The sequence below is a fragment of the Limanda limanda genome, chromosome 13 (genome assembly GCF_963576545.1).
Source record: "Limanda limanda chromosome 13, fLimLim1.1, whole genome shotgun sequence".
Lineage (NCBI taxonomy): Eukaryota > Metazoa > Chordata > Actinopteri > Pleuronectiformes > Pleuronectidae > Limanda > Limanda limanda.
In genome coordinates, this window is record NC_083648.1 from 22,661,542 (window position 1) to 22,683,063 (window position 21,522).

Below are 21,522 nucleotides of genomic sequence, written 5' to 3' on the forward strand. Positions count from 1 at the left end.
CATCAATTTTATGGGCAGATATCTTAATATGAGAGTTGAACCCCCGTCTCCTCTGGATGCCCATGTGTAAGAGTCACTGCTTGAAGTGACTTAGTATTTCTTGTTGGGAGGTCAAATCAAAAATAAAGAGACAAAAAAAGACCAAAAAGAGACACAATATGATCAAGAGACATGTCCTCTGATCCGTGGCTCCTCCTCTTACTGTGGGGGTGGGGACCTTTTACATGTCTGCGCCCAAGAGCCTATTGTGTCATAATCCATCTATGAGCTGATCTTTTAATTACACGTATCAGATCTCATGGTTGGAATTGTATGGATCTAGCTTGTCTGTTTATAATTTAGATCTAGTTCTTCTGACAATGAGAAAGATAATACAGTAAAAGTCAAAAGTGTAAAGATCAAGTAAAAGTCAATAGTGTTTTGGTAGAAAAGGGCTCAGAACTATTTAATTTATCTTACTCTTTTGATTCAGGGTGTGATTTCTGGCTCACACTAAACCTGTATTTCTAAGAGGTGATTACAGAGGGGTTCTTTTGTTAAACTGTTGATTAACCTTTGGTTATTACCTTCGCAGAGGAGGTTATGTTTTCACCCCTGTCATTTGGTTACGAAGCAACATGACACAAAACCTATTGAATAAATGACTACAAAATTGGTTGAAAGATGTAATATAGGTCAAGGGAGAATCCATTCAATTTTGGTGCAGAACTGGATCGGGGATGAACATTTTTTTTCTTACCACCTCAGGTGTGACATGTATTGCCAGAGGCCAGCTTTCAAAATGGACGTAACAAGCTGTAACTTCCGCCATCTATGCTGACTGCTCCAGTGACTTCAAACCCCCAATTGATCTTCAGTGTTCAGATGCAAAGCTCGCTCCCAGTAACTTTTGTTCATTTAACATTTAAATGTTCAACTCATTCCAAATAGGGTTAATTTCAGCACATGGGCTTGTGGTCAGTTCTAAATAATTTGCTGCCATCCCTTTTAATAAGGCCTTGCAATAAATGCGCCTCCCAAAAGAGTCTGCCTTCCTCTTTCACTTCCCCATCTGTGCAGGAAGCGTTTGGTCTGCCTGAGAACAGCGCTCTCTTTTCACAAGAACTTTTAAATGAGATCAGAGCATTTGAGATTTGTATTCTTGATGATGTTAACTTCCCTGCTTCACCCGTTCCTCCCGTTCTGCAACTCCACTGGGGAAACCCCAAATGGCTGAGTTGCCTCCGGGCAGCAGAATAGATGCACGGCCCAAATTAAATTCCTGGGCCGGGGATGACTTCGCTGACCCTCCGGCTTCCTGAGTTCAATGGAAATGATTGCAGCATGTGGACAGTGATAATTAACCCAAATTCAAAGTGCTCTACTGTCCACATCAAACCCTGTACAAATTACAAGGGGACACAGCCCATATTTGATTCTGTGTGACTTAATATCAGTTTCTCTCTCTACATAGACATTGGGTGCTTTGTAGTATTTCTTCTCCTCGGGGTATTTGCCTGAGATTAGGAGAAATGTCTTGAGTTTTATTGGGGACAATTCCTGACAGTGCCACGCTTTACTATCACCATCATTTTTTATTGGGAGGGAATTGACATAAAAAATGTACCATAAAATCCTGCCCCATCATGAAATAACCTTTAAATATATTGATTCAATCCGATATGCTTTTACAACCTGTGAGAACCCATCTACCTCCTGATTAGGTTTGCTCTCCAACTGTTTCCACTGTGTGACTTCAGTCATGAAGTGAGGACACCCCTCATTTTCATCGTGAACAGCACTGGGTGACAAACGGTGGGTTTTGATTAAAGTTCTGCAGACTCTCTGGGTCCATAAAGTGACATTATCACCTTTCTACAATAAAGTTTTCAGACATGCTCGGGCGTTTCCATATGAACTTCTCAACCTATAATAAAAGGTGTCAAAAGTAACTAACGCAAGTCTTGGCACTATCTTTTTCAACCCGGAGAGGGTAATATCTTAATTTAATAATATAGATAAAACTTCAATTGGATTTTCAAACATCCTTGTTGTTATTCTGCTGTCTGTACAAGAATCAACCGTTAAACAGAGACCAACTCTTAATTCATCAAACTGGAGAAAGACTTTTCAAAGGGAATATATTTTGCAAATGAAACTTATCACTTAATAAAAAACAAAGTTTCATCTTTCTCACTCAACTAAATTTACATCTAACTTTATAACCTTTTATACTTTAGTACTTTGGTTTTGCTGCCCAGCCGGTTCAAATACTCTCCAGACTATTTAACAAGTCTCGTTCAGAGCTCGTCCAACACCGACAGACCCAGAGCCCTGCAGAGAGAAGCTGCATCTCAGAAAGTCTGCCTGCGTGCACAGCCCTCGTTAGCCTAAACATCTGTTCCATCAGCTGGAACGAGGTTGTCATCCAGCTGCCTTGCTTTCAGAGACTTGTTGCTTGACAACCGCTGCCTCCCAAGGAGTGCCAGATCACTGGGGAGCTGTGAGTGGACTCAGCATCGAACCACTTTGGATACAACTAAAAAGAGGCCAGCTCCAGCCCGACGCCATGAAGTAGGCTAAACCTCACTTCCGCTGTCCATGAAAATGAAAAGATTCGATGTTGGATAGCGCTCTAAATTATGAATATAATTAGTCCTGGATAAATTATTCATCCCCCATACAGTTCACTCCTCTGATAATTCTCATTCACACAATTAATTCAGTATGACCAACTAAAGGGAGCAGTTCTTTGTATCCTCCAAATTATGGCTGTAGTCTCCCATTCAAATGGGGCAAAAAGTGCAACAACAATGGGCCTCCAGGATTAATACAATCTTTTCAGCAGCAGGAGAGATAGACCACAATGCTGTGAAAACAGGGATGAGTTTCAAATAAAACCAAGTACAGTGAGAATTTAAGCATTGCTGTATCCTGGGCTCACCACAATCTCCAATGGTGGACAATCTTGAAATAGAAGAAGAAATCAGGATACTGAATTCCTTTTGAGAAACCGAATATAAAAGTGGAATATGTGGATGACACATGGGTCAAAATGTAAACCCAACATAACAGAAACAGCATGTTCACACGAGAGGATGTCAGAGAAAATACTGTTTTGGTCTGTGACATACACAAACTGACATATACACACTGAGGAGGATAGGATAGGTCTGCATTGGATGATGCAGGAAACCCACACACGGACAAGAACATGCTCATTGACTCACACCCACTCAACTGGAACACAAGTTAAGAGTCAGCAAAACCGTAGTGCTGAGAAAGTGTCTAAAAAGAGCCCAGATCCCAGACAAGGAGCACAAAATCAAAACTAAACCCTTGTGAAAACCGCCACTCTGAGTTGTGGAGAAATGAAGAATAAATGCAAGATAATTACCATTACATATATAATAAGATAATCTTCAACAAGCATTACATAACAGTGTTTTTCAAAAGCAGAAACAAACTAAGACGAACCTGTGTACAACCAAAACACTGCACACCCAGTAAAGCAATATAGCGTATGCCGTTAAAATAGAGTTCAGTTTAAGCACAGACCTAAATATAACTGCGATTGCACTGCCATTAAAAAATAATGCATGGGTCTACTCAGGAGGGTCAACTCCTCAGGTCATGACTCAGCAGTTTACCTATAGCTGAAGGTTAAGTGACATTCTCTCAACAACAATGTAAATATTTTAAAGGAGAAGGAAAATTGGTATTGGCTTCAGCTCCCCCGGCGAGCCTCCAAAGGATTAGTGGTATAGACAAAGGACGGATGGATAGAGGAAAAGTGGTTTGAAAGGAGTGAAGGAGGTCATCTACGTCAAAGAAAAGAAACCATCACTCAATTTATCCTCCACCTATGGCGCTTTCAGTCAATTCCTCCCTTCCCTGGAGATATAGCAACCATTCCCAGCTCATGTGACTCCAATGACTCCATTGGCTATCACTACAACAGCTGGGAGCACTAATGAACTTAGTCTCATCAACAGCCTTGATAAGAACCCCACAGAAATTACATACGAGGGTCCGTCAGAGGTGAACCAATTACAAATGTCTATATCAAAGTCCAGGGGACCTTGTTTGAAATAGTTCTTGTAATAACCATGGCCTGGTTGACTGAGAATTTTCAGACATCTTAGTTGAAGAAAGCAGTGGTGTTATATAGGATCTGCTCACTGACCTTTAAGTCCAATTCATGCTTCTGCGTCTAAGCTATGACGTAGGTACGCACGTAGCCTACGCATCGGTCCAAGTGAGTGAGTCGCGCTGCAATGACATCGCCGAAACGCTAGTGGCTGTAGAGTTTCTATACCTTTATTTCCGAGGTCTCGTCCGCTTGTATACAAGTTCTCTGGCCGCTCTGGTTACTTCAGAACAATGGCGAGTGTTACGAAGCGGATCACGTTAGAGTCGGAGCTGATAGATGTGGAAGAGCAATTACTTTGCTTAAATAAAAATAATAAAGAAAACAAAGATGTTGTCTTTGTTCGTTCCTTCAAGCTAACTTTAAAACGGCGTTGAGTCTGCTGGAAGTGCAAGGCTACCGAGTGGACCAATCACAGCTCTTGCTCTCTGTGTCATGTCAGGGTAAAAATGTAGCTTTACTGAGATGCTTAGAAGCTAAGCTGACATTTCAATATTGGTGGCCTTTCCTCGAACAAACGGGGCAAAAACTTCCCATAATGTAGCCACACTTGGCTGATTATAAATCTTAAAAGTACTATACATCGAATTATTAACAATTTGATTTTGACATGTTCTGTATGTATCAAATGTACATGTTTTTCATAATGCAGGTCAGAAATTCCGATATAGATTGTTATTTATTATTTTAGATGTAAACACTTTCCATGCCAAAGCCCCAAACGCTGCCAAAAGCTTTTCCTGCTGAGATACAAATGGCACAAACATGTTCCACATGCTCCACTTCACAAACAGCTTGTGCTCACCTGAACGTGGCCTTGAGGATCTGTCCGGATGTGCTCTCCTTGGTGTGGTTGTTGTATCCATAGAAAAGGTCTCCGAACACCGTCTGGTTAGCAGGAATGTCCAGCGCTTCCCCACAGTCGATTCCCTCAGTGCAGGCCTCAGACAGCGGCAGGCACGACCTTCCATCTGGACCACGCTTGTAGTCCTCGATGCACCTGGAGTGACACAAGTCTCAGTCACCTAAAGGATTCATATACAGTATTTCCTCACTTCCAACCTTTCTTCCTGACAATTGTGATATACAGTAGGTTTACCCAATGCTCCTTAAGTGTTGATTTGCTTGTTGTTGAATATTTGCTCTTTCATTTTCATACTTTTTTTAGTGAAGTATGAAAATGAAAATCGTTGGAATACAGAAAGCACAGCCGAGCATGTTCAACTTAAAGTTGAGTGTTTACCAAGTTTTGTTTTATGACAATGGAATTTTCAAACTAAGAGAAAAAATTGTCATGCTGTACTTTAAATAATCAACTGTATGACAGGGAGCTGTTCTCTCTTGGCAAGTATAAAATGATTATGGAGGAATACATAGCAGATTAAATGAACAATAGGACGCTTTCCCCGATCTGTACACTCCTTTTTTCACAAACTGCAATGCATATATTTGGGTACTGCATGATAGGGTTAGTGAGTAATTAAAATTAGTTATAGAAATCGCGGGTTAAGCATATTCATTTGTTGTTATTCTTCATGATGATTTCTGATGAATAGTTATTTCAAAGTAAAACCCATTTAGAATATCTGGTGATCTATTTTCTTCAAATTCTCATTTTTAAAAGGGTGCCCCGTTTCCATTTACAATTTTAAGCTGTAACAAAAAATGTTGAATCCATTTTTATGTTTATCATAAAACATTTGCAAACCCTGAATTGTTTGCATGTTTACAGCCTTTTCCCTGCCATTGATGGTTTATTGCATCATATCTTGGTATGTTACCGCGGTCGATCGATCAGTGGAACAGTGTGAAACAACTGGCTGAGCTGTGCATTGCATCACCAACAGTATGTCCGTGTGCTGAGAGAATGCCTTTGCAGAGATGTTAACACAGAGTAGGCCTGAATAATAGAAGGGAGCCTATATGTTCTTCCTCGTTATAAGGATGTTGGATGTCCATATTAAATGTGGTCAAAGTTTCAAATAATGAGGTAACTATATGTGGAATCCCTGTGAGATAAAAGCTGACACTGCTCCTAAAAGTCGGGCATTAAATGATTTACTGTCCACTTTTATATTCCGGATCAGTCAGACTTGTTTTTCAAGTCCACGTTCTGCTCTCTAGTTGTAGCTACTAATTAGTCTTAATTAGTTTGATTTCCAAACTATCACACAAGTAAGACGAAACCTATAAAGCCACCGTACAAAGAATTTCATCTTCCAAAAAAAGGCGGTAAGGATACAATGTCAAATTGAATCTGTGGGGTGACTTGGGGCATACACTGACATAAGAAATTAAACAAAGCAAAAATCTCAAGACAGCGATGAAGTGGACTGATGGACACTAGACTTGGTTTGATTTTGTGTAGAATAAAAAAAGTCAAGAGGCACGTTGCTTCTTCATTTTCAGACTGAAAATGAAACGTTAATATATTCTTCTACTGATATTACAGATTATTATAATATACAAAATATTCAAAAAGAACTGAACTAATTAATGAGGCAGTGCTCACAAAATGTGCTGCCTCTTGACAGGCTTCTGGATCTTCACCAATCAGAATAGTGAGCTTTCATGGAGCTCACTTTTTGCCTGTTTTCTGTCTGAGGCTCTGCTTTAAAGACAGTTTGAGTAAAACAAGGATTTTTATTTTGGCTCTGCTGGAAATGAGCATATTAAGTCTATTTTAATTGTCTTTATTAAGCCAAATTAAACACCCAAAAAAGTGCAATATTCAAATGGTAAGTGCTGCAATTTTAAGTGCAAATTACAACTGTGTCTTAACAAGCTGTGACAAGTGATAATTCAAAGCGACAAGCGAGGATTTCATCAGCTCCAACAAACTAACTCAATTGTAGTTTATTACGTTTCATCAACATCAGTGAGATATCGAGATAAATAAAGAAACCTCACTCTGATCTCTCCCTGTACTAAAGTTACATCAAAACAGAAACACTGCTCTTTTCAATTATAATTCTGAAATATAAAAACCATTATAAATTGACAGGAATGATATTTGTGGGAAATAATGTAGGCGGTAATTCTCATCAGTTTCCTTCATTTGTTTGATAGCTCGGCAGTTGTTTAAGGTAAATAACAGACAACTGAGTTTCCTGAATCTGTGAAACTTTTAATCACGTCATAAAGTTTAATGCTCGCCACACTCAAAGTCCTGAGGAAGGTGGTAAGAGACAGAATGCTGTGAAGCAGCTCGTCTATGAAGCAGTCTGTAAAACTAAGAGGGTGGTTGGCTCAGACAGTGCAGAGCCTTCAGCAGCGTTGTTAGATGTCGTCAGTTTGATATAAAACATTGTTAAATGAGCCGAAACCACTTTTTATTTATTTTAGAATTTGGTCATGTGCGTTTTGTGTATTTGTGTTCGTTGGGTGGTAATGTTGTGATTATTTAAGTTCACTTGTGTTAAATAAATAAGCCAGCTTGCTGTCGTGTGGTGCATGTGTTGAAAGTAAGTACTCTGTGCAAGCCTCGTTATTCTCAAACACGCTCGCCACAATACATATAGCTGCATTATTCCATTTGATTCTATTTATAGAGATATCAATTGAAAACACATTCATTCTGCTACAGATAGGCCTGGCACCCTCACCACTCGGGAGCTAAAGCATAGAAGTATGGAAACGCCGTTGGTTCCTTTTAAGTTTGAAATCTCCAGGTGTGTTTTGGTCCGGATGTAAACCCTCACAGCTGTTTGCTGATTGTGTCTTTTTGGTCACAGCGTAGCCTTCGCTGTTTCCTCAAGCTCCTATCACATGACACCCTCCATGAAATCACATGCATGTCATTCATATTCTCAAAAGTGTGAGTACGGACTTTGATTAAAACTGATACGTAGCCAAAACACTTGTGTGGACAGAGATCCTTTTTGTACGAACGCTTTTAAATGAAAAACATAATAACATGGATGTAGCTAAGTAGGTGTTACAACTGTAGGCGCCACCTCTTGTCCATCATGTATGCTGGTAATTGTTATGTTAAAGCGGGATGTGTGGAACCCAATGTCTGATTGGACACAGACTGGAGGTGTTGTTCCCATTCTTCCATTGCCTGTGGGACCTGTTTGGAGTCGCACCCAGTTCAGCTTTCCAATCAGGATCATCGATCAACACGGCAACCGGTTAAGAGTGGATCAGCACTCAGGGCAACTCGCTGGCATCCTTCTTGTGTCAATCACACTGCCATAACTCGGTTGAGTGGACTTTGAAATTGTAAAAAGTCACTTGGAGAATCTACGTGGGAACTGGGGCAGGTTTAGTTTTTTAGCAGCCAATTCCACACTGATACTGTATAGACAGTCGAGTAACAGGTGTACCGTTTTGGATGCGTTTCTGTTCCATTGATGGAATAGTAATGTTTTGTTTTCAGTAACGCTTTGTTTTAGAAGAGGGTAGACTTGTAACTCTGATTTTATAGTCCTCTTTTTGTTCTATCTATTAATTTGTTTTCAACAACATTCACCGGCCGTGTTCCCCTTTCGATATCCCATTTGTACTTGATTATTTACACCTTCATCATGATTAACTTTTCATAAGATTCATTTTAAACATCTACATCTAGTTTTATGTTGCTTTAACTACCCTTCCTTTGTGATACACAAGGGCAATATAAAATGTGTTTGCGAGCAAACTGGTGGAAATATTGATTTAGCCATGAGAGTTAGTTATTTTAAGACATTGTGGACAACATTTTTGCTGGATCCAAAATATGCACAGCTCAGCCATCACAGCTCAGTACTGAAGAATCAGCTAAATTTTATTCAGCTCAAGTGGCACAAAATCCCCCATCTGAGAAAAAAGGGGCTAGAATCTAAACACAGAGTTCTCTCAAGATTCTTTCATATTGATGATGTTTTGACATCTTGCTGTATAATGTAGTCACTGGAATGAATCAAAGGCAGATAAAGCAAGAGAGGGTAAAATGGGAGACGGGGGGGTTAAAGAGCGAAAGCTAATCTGTCAGGGATTTACACGCGTAGAAGCTATCTCCTGGATGCCAAATGTCGCAGAGCTAATGTGAGTCTCCAGTGGGGAGAGAGGAGGATGAGCCACATCTGCACAATGGAAAGTGACAACAAAACGCTGCTGTCGAGAATTAGATTCAAAAGCAGTTTGTATTACCCGTTTATGCACATTTGACGTAATATATAGTGTCCACGACATGATGTTCAATGGAAAGGGCACGGGAGAAAAACAATGGTTTGTTGCATAAGAAAACAGTGTGGGGTACTTTTGGTGGATTTCAATGTGGGTGAAAATGAAAAGGTTGCATATATGTTCTCGTAATTTTCTGCAGTTTTCACAGAAGAAAATGCTCATCAGGTATTTTCTTTTATTCAAGCTGATTAAGAACCTCTGCTGTGATTGACTGTGGGTGACACATTGACTCCATTTACACCATGCATCCTAATATGGTTATACCCTGATTATACAGTATTTACACCCAGTAGTATTACAGTATGTGTCTCAGATTCCTGCGGTAACAGGTGAAACACCACCAATGTCAATCAGTCTACATCAATCTACGGAGGCCTATACTGGCCTAACTGGTCTGAGAAGAATGGTAAGTTACTCCCATCTATGATAAGTGTATTTTATGAAAGTGGCTGTGGCTCAGGATGAAGAGCCATAAGGTTGGCGGTTTGATCTCTGTCTCACAAAATTACCTCTCACAGCTCTGATGTGTAAGAGAGAGAGTGCTGCACATAGTTGCACTGTATGACTCTCTGACTCCAACAATTATTATAAATATTATTATTATTATAAATATAAGGCATATCATAATTATGCATCATTATTATTGTTATTATTATATTAAAGGGTGCTGCTAACATTATTAACATCTTTGCATCTTTAATTATCAGTCTTATTAATCCCAAATCAACCAGTCAGAGAGCTGAACCATGATGGTTACACAACTGTTCCTGGACTCCCTCCAAGTAAAACAAGCAAAGATACCTTGTACAATATCTGTATATGAATACAGATACATTATGTGCTATAGTCTTTGTACCTTTGTTCACCTGTAGGCAACCAAAGCCTGCTCAATCCTGATTGGTCAGACTAAAAACAGAAACCAGGAAGCTTTGAACCATAAAATCCGTTGCCTCGGTTCCAGGTTCTACAGATTTACATGCAAAACATGCGATTATCATATGTTCAATAACTGATATGTAAAGGGATTAGAAATCAACAGAATTTATTGTAACCCATAAAAAAAAGTATGTTAGAAAATCGTGAATGAACAGTATTAGTGTTCACGATATGTTCTCAGGATTTCTGGATGCGTCCAAGATTATAGATTTATATAGCCTAATCCAGAAATGTAGGTAGAAGTAAACAAACCATTAATGCTGCAGTAATTCTAGTGAGCTCTTTTTAAATATTGTTTATCTAAAAATATGTACGGAAGAGATCTGGATGTTATTTGTATATAATCATCAAAATGTAAGCAGCCATTTGTAAGCAGGAAAAATCTAGCCTCGTTCGCAGACACTTCTACATTCATTCCACCTGCATAAATAGATTTTCTCATTCACATGAAATAAGGATAAAATACATTTTAATTTATCCCACATGGAATAACTTTCATAAGCCTCCCTTGGTTAATTTCATCTGCTTTGCTTGTAATGAAAAATACAGCGTTGGTTTATAAAATGATTTTTCTTGGAAAATAAGTGTAGCCAGGGCCAACATAATACACAATCATTTCACATGCAGCCTTTTGAGGGCAGGAAAACTTGGTTCATGCGTCCAATGTCGGCCTGAAGAGCATTACTAGCTTTCAGAGTGTGAGATTTCATATTGTCTTCGGAATGCCGAGACCTGTAGTAGAAAATAAAAAAAATATAAAAACAAATATTTGCACACAGCAACAGTGTGAATTCCTTTGAGCAGCCCTGCACTTAGCCAAAACTAAAAGTGAAAGATAACCTTCAATTGTGCAGGGGGCAAACAAAGCTTTTACCGATATCTTTTCCCAGGCAGTTAAAAGCGTTCTCTGCATTCTAACTTTTGTCCAAAACATTACAAGTATTCAGCGCTGCCCTCCGGATTTCAAACTTGTCAAGGCCTACTGTACAAAGACTGGAGAGAACTATTCAGGTATGCAGGTAAAAATATATAAAAAGTTAAAATTCAAGTTTTACAGACTCTTTCATTCATCTGTCCTCATGGTGAAAAGTTCATTTTATTACATTGATGACTTTAATTTGGAAATAGTTCTCAGATAGTCAGAAGCTGCTTCTGTGCATGAACGAACTGATCCAAACAATCAGACATAGTCCTAAATGGTCATTGCATTAAAAACAACCGCCATGATCTCATTCTCCTCAGTCGAGGGACATCTTTAGGTTTGTTGCCCACGCTGCTGATCGGGAGTGACTCACTGTCAATTATCCTCCACGAAGGAGACACCACATGTAAAGAAATACAGCGAGTCGCCCACAAACGCTCACTTCCTCCAAAAAAACCTTCCTCTAAAAGATATCAGACGTGTCAGTTACAGCCAAGAACCCCGACCACTGCTGAACCCACCCAACTCCAACTCTCCCAATAGCGATGTCTCACTAATAGTGTGTTTGCTTTACCCTAATCACTGAGAAACTCACTGTTTATCTGGTTTTAAATTGGACATTTTTGGCTGGACTTTGCCCCAAACAAACAAATCAACCGCAATCATTTGTAAAGACTTTAGTATATAAAAAACAAACTCTATTTCCACATTGTACGGACATCTATATTAAGCCATGGAGGACAAGAGAAGGAATTGATTCGGTGCATTTCTGAAGTAACCATTTTGAAACATGTGCAGAAATTCCCTGCAGAATAGCTGCAATAATATATCCCAAATAGAGTTAATTGCAATTTCAGCTGAAGCTCTATTTTAAGTTTTTAAGTTACTATGTGTTTACCAAAGAAACACAAGCTTCAGAATGGTTTTATTTGGAAAGGTGAGTCAAAGTGGCATGGAGGACAAAGGAGAGGAAGACCAAGGCTCGAGGTCTCTGATGAGCTTCACAACATGCGAGAGGTGCACATGTTCAATTATCGTGAACATATTACTCTATTAATCAGTGTATTTAGATTTGTACTTTTTGAAGTATTTTGCTTTGTGTTTTACAGTGTGATCTAAGGATGCGGGGGCAGAAGATTTTTTCAACTGTGCAACAAAATGTTATTGTTGGTAATTGACAATACAACTATGGGGAATTTGGGGCAGAGTGCTGGCAGACCACAATCACTTTTGGGAATGTGAATACAGTCAGCACAATGACATTTACCAGAGTCCTGGAGAAACCAAAATGAGGAAGATGCAGTTATGCACTGTTCCCTTTAAGAGAGACTGTGAGCGGGTGACAGAAGGCAGGATGTAAAGTACTGTCAAACTGTGTGGATGTACTGTATTTTAGAGAGTTATGGAGATAGAAGCCTGTCAAACTACACATACACAGTGGTGTAAAGTAACTGAGTATAAATACTCCATTGCAGTACTTAGGTAGTTTTTGGGAGGATCTATACTTTCCTTGAGTATTTATATTCATCAGGACTTCCACTTTTACTCGACTACATTTCAAAGAAAAATCAATACTTTTACTCTGTTACATCGACATTGGACACCTTGTTACTCGTTACAAATTAAAATTCTGAATATAAGTCCAATACTATTTTAACCTCAGCATCTTGGATTTCATTGTGTGTAGGCGTGCTATAAAAAGAACAAAATGTTGGTATTTGTAATTTTACTTTTGATATTTAAATACATTTCAACACCAGATACTTTTGATACTGAAGTACATTTAATACGAGCTATTTTAAAACTTTGACTCAAGTCATTTTCTTACGGGTGACTTCAACTGGAGTCACTTTCAGGTAAGATATCTGTACTTTTACTTTTAAGTATGGCTTTCAAGTAATTTATACACCACTGCACATACATGCATCTTTGTGGATTCATCTGAATTGAACTGCTTGCCATATGTCACCAGTTGTCTAAGGGCCAAGCGGAGCTGCCATCACAATGTGTGCAGAACTGCCAAATGATGATTTATTATACACAAACAAATCATAGTCACCTAAAATAACTTAGAGGGTTGTTTCTTTTCTGGACGACCTGCTAAGTTGACTTGTGTCAGCAGAGGAGAGAAGTCGATGGGCAAGAGAGTTTAACACTCTGGTTTGCTGCACATCCCAGGATGACAGTTACCATAAACCCTGAAGAGGATCTTTCACGAATAGAGGTGGATTTGTGACAATATCCATGTGGCCAGATTTCCTGCTGGATACCACAAATGCAGGGTGTTTACACACTTCTTAAAGTGAAGAGAAGGCCAAGTGGAATCATCACATATTATTAGATTTAATGAGTTGAGAATATTTTTCCAGAAGTTAAATGCCGTATTCGAACAAAAAATATTTGTATGGCTAATGACTTGCATATTCGTGTTACATATCATTAGTACAGCCAATAAATCGAAAGTATGTTAATGAAAGACGGACGAGTGTAAAATCATTCAAACTTCTAAAAAGCTCTTCAGATCAGTGGGTAATGAGTGACAGTGTATGCTCTCTGACTGATAATTAGTTTCCTGGTCAAACTTGCTCGTTTGAGAGTTGACAGGTTTAGCGCAGGGCAACATTTTCTCTGAAAATGAACATGACAGGACGTCTGCAGATGAAGAGTTAGTGTGATGCGAGAGACAAAGCCATCCACAGCAAACATCAGATGATATAAACACACTATGTGGCAGACTGGTAAAGAAAATCCCAATTAGTGATACAAAGAGAAGTTAGGAATGCTGAAGGAGCACAACATAGTTAACTCAACTGTCTCCATCCTGCTGCATTAAAGAAGCAAATAGGTAATTCTCAACTCATTTCAAACCGAGGAGGCCGACGTTCTCACAAATGTGCACTCCTATGGAAAAAATTAAGCATTTAAAACGTGATGGACTTTTTAAACATCTTCAGTTTCACTTTAAAAACATTATACATAAACACTGGAGACCAAATCAATTCATCCTCACTCAACCACCAAGCAGTTGAACGGTCCGTTGCAATTTCGATATGCGAGCGACTGTAATGAGCTATTACTGTGCTGAATAATTGTTTTTTTTGTAGATCTCAGTCTATGAGCAGTTACAACAGCCTGTATGTAATTCAACTCATGAAATCAATGGTGAGGTCTTTCAGATTATTTCACATAACGGCAGAAAGCACCATTTAAAGCCCTATGGCTTAAAGCTGTTCAACAATGTAAAAATACATTATAAATTCCAGACTTGATCATCTGAATTTAGAATAAATAAAAGTTTCTATGAAAAGTCACTGAAAATGGACAATGTGACAATTAGATAAGGTAAACCTTAAAATACCTAACAACCACAAACTATAGGCAATACAGTTATTCCTGCAGTACTTACAGTATATGGTTCATTATGTATTAAAAGATGGAGGCGAGCGAGTTACGCAAAGACATTTATGATGCAATGTTCTAAAACAAGTATCTTGCACATAACTGACTGCAATATCCAACTGCAAGTCCATCAAACCATGCACTGTGTCAATGTATAATAAAAGGCTGAGCATGTCCTACTGACTGTTAACAGAGAAGATATGGGTGAGGTCACAGTTTAAGTAAATGACCTCAGCCACAGACACTAAGAGGTAACTCATGTCCGGGCAGTTTAGGCGATTGTAAACCTGTATCACAGCCAAATCAAATCAAACTCTGGTCACTGACAGCAGGTCAACACCACTGTAATGTGTGTAATTATGAATTATTATGTCAAATCTGTCCTTCCTTACCCACAGAACATCTGGATGTTGTAAAGGGTCGGGTCATCCTCCAGAGGGGCCAGCTGCTGGAGACACAGCTGCTCGCAGCCGCCATTGAAACCGTCAGAGCAGTCGATGCCGATGTGGTGGTCGTAGCACCCGGTCCCATCCTTCATAGGACTCAACCCCGGAGGGCACTGTGGAGAGAACATTTTTAGATGACTAATGTTGGTAAGAACAGATTTTTTGCTTCACTCAGGGATGCTTTCTTCGAGCTGCCACATTAACACGAATTCCAGATGGGGCAGGTAAACAGACCCGATAACATCTGTGCCACAGGATGCTAACTGCCAGATTTCGGTTTCCATTAGTGTGGCTTGTATAAGTAACAGGCTTAGTGTATAAAGGCTGCACGAGACAAGCCGGTTCACATTTCTCATATTATCTGCCTAAATAATAGCATGAGTCAACATCGGGAGGCTTTTAACACTTAGAAACACTTTACATTTAGAAAATTAGAGGCCAGGTATTTGCTACCACTTCAATACATTTGGAGGAGACACAAGTTCTATAGTGGATTAATAAAGAATCCATATGTCACGAGGATTAATTGATATACTGTTCTGAACTGTGACCATTCCATCTCCTACTTCACCTCTAAAATCAAATCCAAGCTGCCTACATCAAAATAAAGTACATCAAAAGAATCATTGTATAGATGACATATATCTGTGTTGTGAAGGTCGGGTCACATCTTCTCCCTGTGGAACAGCCATTCGACACATTTGCAACTCACAGGGAAAAGCTCTCATGTTGCGTCATGTACCGTCACTGCATATCTTCTTATGAACTGCAGCATTTACAACAAGACTGTCTTTAAGGATATGCTCAACAGCCCGTCAAGCCATATGGTAATTAAGCAAAGCTAACTTAGACATTGTTCACTTAAAACCATAAATGTCAACAAGCTGGTAAAAGATGGAGCTAATCTTGCCATGCCATGAGATCACAAACAAAAAGTCATTGCAAAGTCAGTCGGAACAGGAAACTCGTGCAAGTAACGCGAGAAGATTTTTTCCGTGAACACACCATTACAATCCATCTGGAGCATCAACAAAATTAACTGAAGCAGGATGAATATTTTGAACAAATTTCAGTTTGTCCAACAGTTATTTAGATATCTAACCAGATAATGTGATATAAGATTCAACGCCCGAGCACCATAAAGGTTACTAGAAAAAGGGTCAGGGCAATGCATACAGTATTTATTGACGTTAATCAGTATGGACGAAAGGGTTGGGCCAACTGTAAGTGGATTTTGACATTCCCATCTCGTGAGCCAGAGAAGGAAAACAAAGACTGGAATACAAACTGGCTGTTTAGCATCACTCGTCCAAGTATTGTGGTATTGCTTTGCCTCAATGGAAGAAAAGTGCATTTCCTCTGGTTGACTTGCTCAACATTCAGCCACAGCATGTCAATTCTTCACTGCATAATCGGTTCTTGGTTTTCACAGAGAGGGCTTTAAACTTTCCTCTTGTATATATTACAAAGCTAAAGAGCTATCGCGAAGCACGCCCACTTGATTATTTACTCTGGCGCAGAGAATGACAGGAGCGGTGATGAAATGGCAGAACATCAGACACCTTTTTTTAAAGGATTCTTGTCCTGCCGAGGGAGATGAGGCAATACTGCGGTTTAACATTTAGATTCCCAGGCAATCCAGAGAGGACTAGATGCATGTTGGAAGAGTGAAATGAAATCCTTTAGTTTTGAAATTTGCCAAGCAATGGGTTTCACAGAATTTAATGAAATAAAATAAATCCAGATTTTTTTTATCGAGCTGTTGACTTAATTAAAATGCATATAATGCTCGGTGAATGTAAAAGAGAGGTGTGAGACCTGACTTCAACTCGGCTCCCTCTTTCTACAGCCGTGTTCAATATTTCCCAAATTTTTTTTTTTTTTCTCCCGGGACCTGTCAACTCAAATTCACATTATGTTTTCTGTCAGCCATTACTTCAAAGGGAACTTTGATGGAGTGCATTTTAACAAGGCGCTGCTACCTTCAGAACAGAGACTAGTCAGTTGCTCGTCTCTGAGCACCGACACATCAGCAACTACTTTTATTATTTAGTCCGACTCTGCTCATCAGCAGGTCCAAGTGGCTCATTTGGCTAATAAACGTCTCGCGCTTGTTATGGATTCCAGTCTCCTTGATGCCTTGTGTGAAAGTACAATGTACATTTCAATGCATTTTTTTGTCTATTAGGGTTTAGCGTGCTCTATTGAACTCATTATACATAGAAGAGTTACAGCGGCAGCTTTAAAAAAAAGCTCTAAAAATCATAAAAATGTCTGTTTTGGCTAAAAAGTTCAGTCTAGTTATATGATTGTGATAGATACAGATTGTTCACATTAAAGGCTACGATTTGAGCCAAGTGTAAAATTTTACCTAATACACCTTATATACCCATATTTAAACAACTTTACCGACTTCAAATTTCGGCAACTCATATTTCTGATTATTTTGACACCCACTGAATGCACTATAACATAATGAGACCCATTCTATGATGCAGAAAATTAAAGGCTCTCGTGGGTGTGACCAGAAATCCACACACATATATATATATTTATTTCTTACATTAATTTGGAGCGACTGTCTTTTTAAATAATTACAAGAAGTTATCCCAAACCTTTTTAACAATCGCACAGACTCACATGTATATTGTTCATAGTTGAATCGCTGTATAATAAACTTCTCTGAGCTTCTACTGTTTGTCTCAGAGGGTATATGAACAACAGCCAATCAAAACGTGAGAGAAAAATGAGGCCTTTACATTATGAATATTTTCAGCTTTACTTATTGAGGATGAGAAGGGAGGGGGGAGCAACTATATATTTTCAATGTTTCAAGCTCTACAGTGCATTGATGGCAAAGTTTAGGAAGAAAGGGAGGCGTACGAGATGCCTTGTCACTAAACTACTTTAACTAGCAGGATAACAAATTACATTTTTGAGACGGTGAACAATACCAAAGCAACAAAACCAAGCAGCAGAGTCAGGTAAAGACAGGCATGGGCAGAATATAAGTTCATAAAATGGATGGGAGGAGGATAATTACAGGAATGGGAAGTAACGGCTTGACAGGTATGGTAAGTAAGCAACATAGATGATTTGGCTGGATGGGAAAGAGAGCAGGTGTGGATACAAGAGGAGGAAATGGGGAGCAGGTGTGCAGGGAGTTGTGGGAATCACGTGACAGGAAAAGGTGGGGACACACTGAGGACACCCAGTGGTGAGACGGCGACGGGGGTTCACCGACTGAAGCTTAAACGGAAAAGAAAGGAGACAGGGTAGGTGTCTGCCTGCTATTTTTGGTGATTGTTAGTTTGGGCTTTATACAGGGTTTGAGGAAATGAGAAAACAAAATACAACTCTTCAAACTGATTGTTGAGTCTTGGCCGTTTCCAGTCAACCTGATTGTGACAAACTCTGATTTGCTACTTTCCAGAGTTGGAGGTTAGGATTCTTATTTCATAGAGGTTTATAGAATTTAATTGTATGAAATGTTGTAAAAAAATACGCCCTTTGTAGTTGGTTTATGATGTTGTCCATGTTTGTATATTTAACTATCATAACCATATGTGAATCACAGTATACTCATGTTTAATCATCACCACTGGTGGGGGAACCAATCCCAGCTGACATTGGGGCTGGGTACGCCCACGATGGGTCTTTCACGTGTAGCCTGTTAATTCTGAAAACCAAGTTTATTTCTGCTCTGATACGAGAGATGGCCCAGGAGATGCATCCGCACCACACGATGCACACTACTGCTCACGGCGTGCACACTCTCATCGAGCAGAGCATGACCAAATATGATTCAAAACATTTTGTATGAACCTGGCTCCCATCAACCACAGATGCTTAGCTTAGGGTTCACCTGCAGTGCTGTTTCCAGTGATGTTCCAGCTGAGGTAACTCTGTGCACCTTCCTTTTCTTTTTCCTTCTCCCTCTCTGCTGTGTTTGAAAATATTTATTATGACTTCAAATCTGAGATCAAACTTAATTTTCCTTCAATTATGTGACTTTCTCCCGATACAGATTTCACTGAACGTTTGACTGCGACGTATGACAACTTCTATTACGGTTTGAGTCCGGTGCAGCGCCGTCTTTAGATTTTCCTTCAATAAATCCTGGCTTAATTCAGTTTCTGTGATTTCTCTGTATGCACACGACACTGCAGTATCATGCCCTTATATGGGCATTGACGGGGCGTTTACCCTTTGCTTATTAGGAAAAACTGACACTTGCTTTCATCTTACAAAGACATTGCATTCATGAATGTAAGAACTAAGATGTGAACAACTTTTGAGTTCAAAATGCTCTGACTACAAGTATCAAATTAACTACATGACATCTAGATTTTATTTAATTAGTTTTTTTTTATCATTGGTATTTTGCTGTATTGTATGTTGCTGTGTTATTGTGGTACCCTTTACTTTGTGAGGGACTTTGGTCAACCAAGTGGTTTTAAATGTGCTATATAGATAAAATTGACATTGACATTGCAGTTTAAGAACGTGTCATGAATCTGATGTACTGTTTTATTACAGTTTTTACAAATTTTACAAGACTCTTCAGAAGATATTGGTGAATGAGTCCCATTTAACTAATTCCTATCTACTATCTACTTTGGACTGTGGTAAGAAGATGACAAACACAAACATGGGGAGAACATGCAAATTCCACAACTGCCCCACTACTGTATTTCTCCTCTCCCCTGTCGCTCCTACCAGAAATGTTACAAACATATTTAATTTGTTATATAACTAGCTGCATCCATTAATAAACTGTTGTCAATTTTCTAAGCCACTTAAAACAATTCTTTAAAACATAATGGGATAAGTACTGGAGGATCATTGATCTAATGTATAACTGCTTCAGTGTATCAAGCCAACCTCATAAAGACCTCCTTAACAGTCATGTATAGTATGTTCTAGTATGTGTCGTAGTAGCTGCACAGAATGGGGCCACATGTTGAATGAGAGGTCCCTGGCCTTGCTACCTTGGTAAACTGATATCGATTTTGTCGACCTGCGAGGGGCAATTGTGACAAATGATTTATTACTTGTAATGCAAAGAGCACATGAAACATTGAATCTCCTCACACATCTGTGGCACAGAGTCTTTTAAATCAAAGCAACTCAGCGCGATCAATGGATGTGTGGATATGTGGTGCAGGCTGAGAGGAATTGGTATTGATGGGTCGCTGCACTGTAGCTTGCCAACCGCAGATAGCTCTGGTTATTGACTGCCATAATAGGCTTCCGACACTGGAATGGTGATAACTCTGAGCCATTTTCCAGCTGTCCGTAGGATAATAATCATTAAGATTACGTGCCTGCCAGAGTGTTTGTCTGTGGATTGTTATCACTTGAGATTCCAACAAATCTGGTCTATAATCCTGGGTAAATAATCGATAATCCTCTGTAGAAAACCACTCCCTAAGTGAACGGTCCCTGGATCCTCTGACATTTTATCTGACTTAGCATTGTTGTTATTTTCGAAGTCTGTGGCCAAGAAAGGTGCAATTCTTTAATGAGTCAGCATGAGTGGCATGATAAGAAAATAATCCTGATTAACAGTCCTCAACATAAATCTTACATGAAGAAAGCAAATACAAATACTCTCTAAAATGTAAAATTATCAGTTACCTATTCTCACAAAAGAGTAACATGTTTGTATTTATTCAGGTATTTAATATCATAGGGCCCTTCTCAAAATGATTTGAGACCCATGTGACATTTCAGAGTGAAAAAGATAATTAGCTCTCACTTGGAATTTGATGTCTAACAGCGTTTTACGACATTTGAAAAGGTTGGATAAGTCGCTATGGACGTCACCACTTCGATTCAATCCATTCAGGGTTGGGAAAAATCTGAACTTTTAAATTCAGCCAACATTTCACATAATACATCAATTACTTATTTGATATGAAACCCATATGACATTTCTGAGCAAAAGATAATTAGCTCTCATGTGGAATTTGGTGTCCAACAGTGTATTGCCAGATTTGAAAAGGTTGAAAACCTTACTATGGACTTCAATGTGATTTAATCCATGCAGGTTAAGAAAAATATGATTATTCAACCATCATTACATACTTTATCAAAAAAGTTCTGTGGGCTCAAAAACATGATCAACTTAAAATGAAACTCATACAGTGGGGAGAGGGGTCGGACTTATGGATCCTGTAAGCAAAGCTACATAAAGTACGAAGCACCAACGTTTGAATCTAACCCTAACCCTCAAATTAGCCTCTTTTAAAACTGACAGGCTTCTTTATTGCTGCAGGTCAAAATGTAATTGAGCAAAGTTCTGAATGGATGATGTGAAGAGGTTTGAATGCAGAACTGTGCAAAGGTCTATGACCCCAGCAGGAAACACCATAGAGCTCAACTGTGGACCTTCGGCCTCTAAATCGCAGGTTAGAAATATTGTAAAGCTTTAGGGCAACACACAGAGTTCTTGAAGGTAAGATGGTGAAAGAGGAGCCACTTTCAAAGGAGAATCAAGTGTTCTGGTAAACCCAAAG

The 21,522-nt window shown here is 39.1% G+C and overlaps 1 protein-coding gene across 1 annotated transcript in view; it reads right to left on the minus strand.

The window, feature by feature from the left end:
• Positions 1-21,522, minus strand: part of astn1 (astrotactin 1) — a 406,706-nt gene that overhangs the window by 203,162 nt on the left and 182,022 nt on the right. The window contains exons 14-15 of the mRNA XM_061084738.1: positions 14,948-15,114; positions 4,935-5,129 (exon numbers count right to left, since the gene is read on the minus strand). Coding sequence (XP_060940721.1) covers positions 4,935-5,129; positions 14,948-15,114 — 362 coding nt within the window. The remainder of the gene's footprint in view (positions 1-4,934; positions 5,130-14,947; positions 15,115-21,522) is intronic.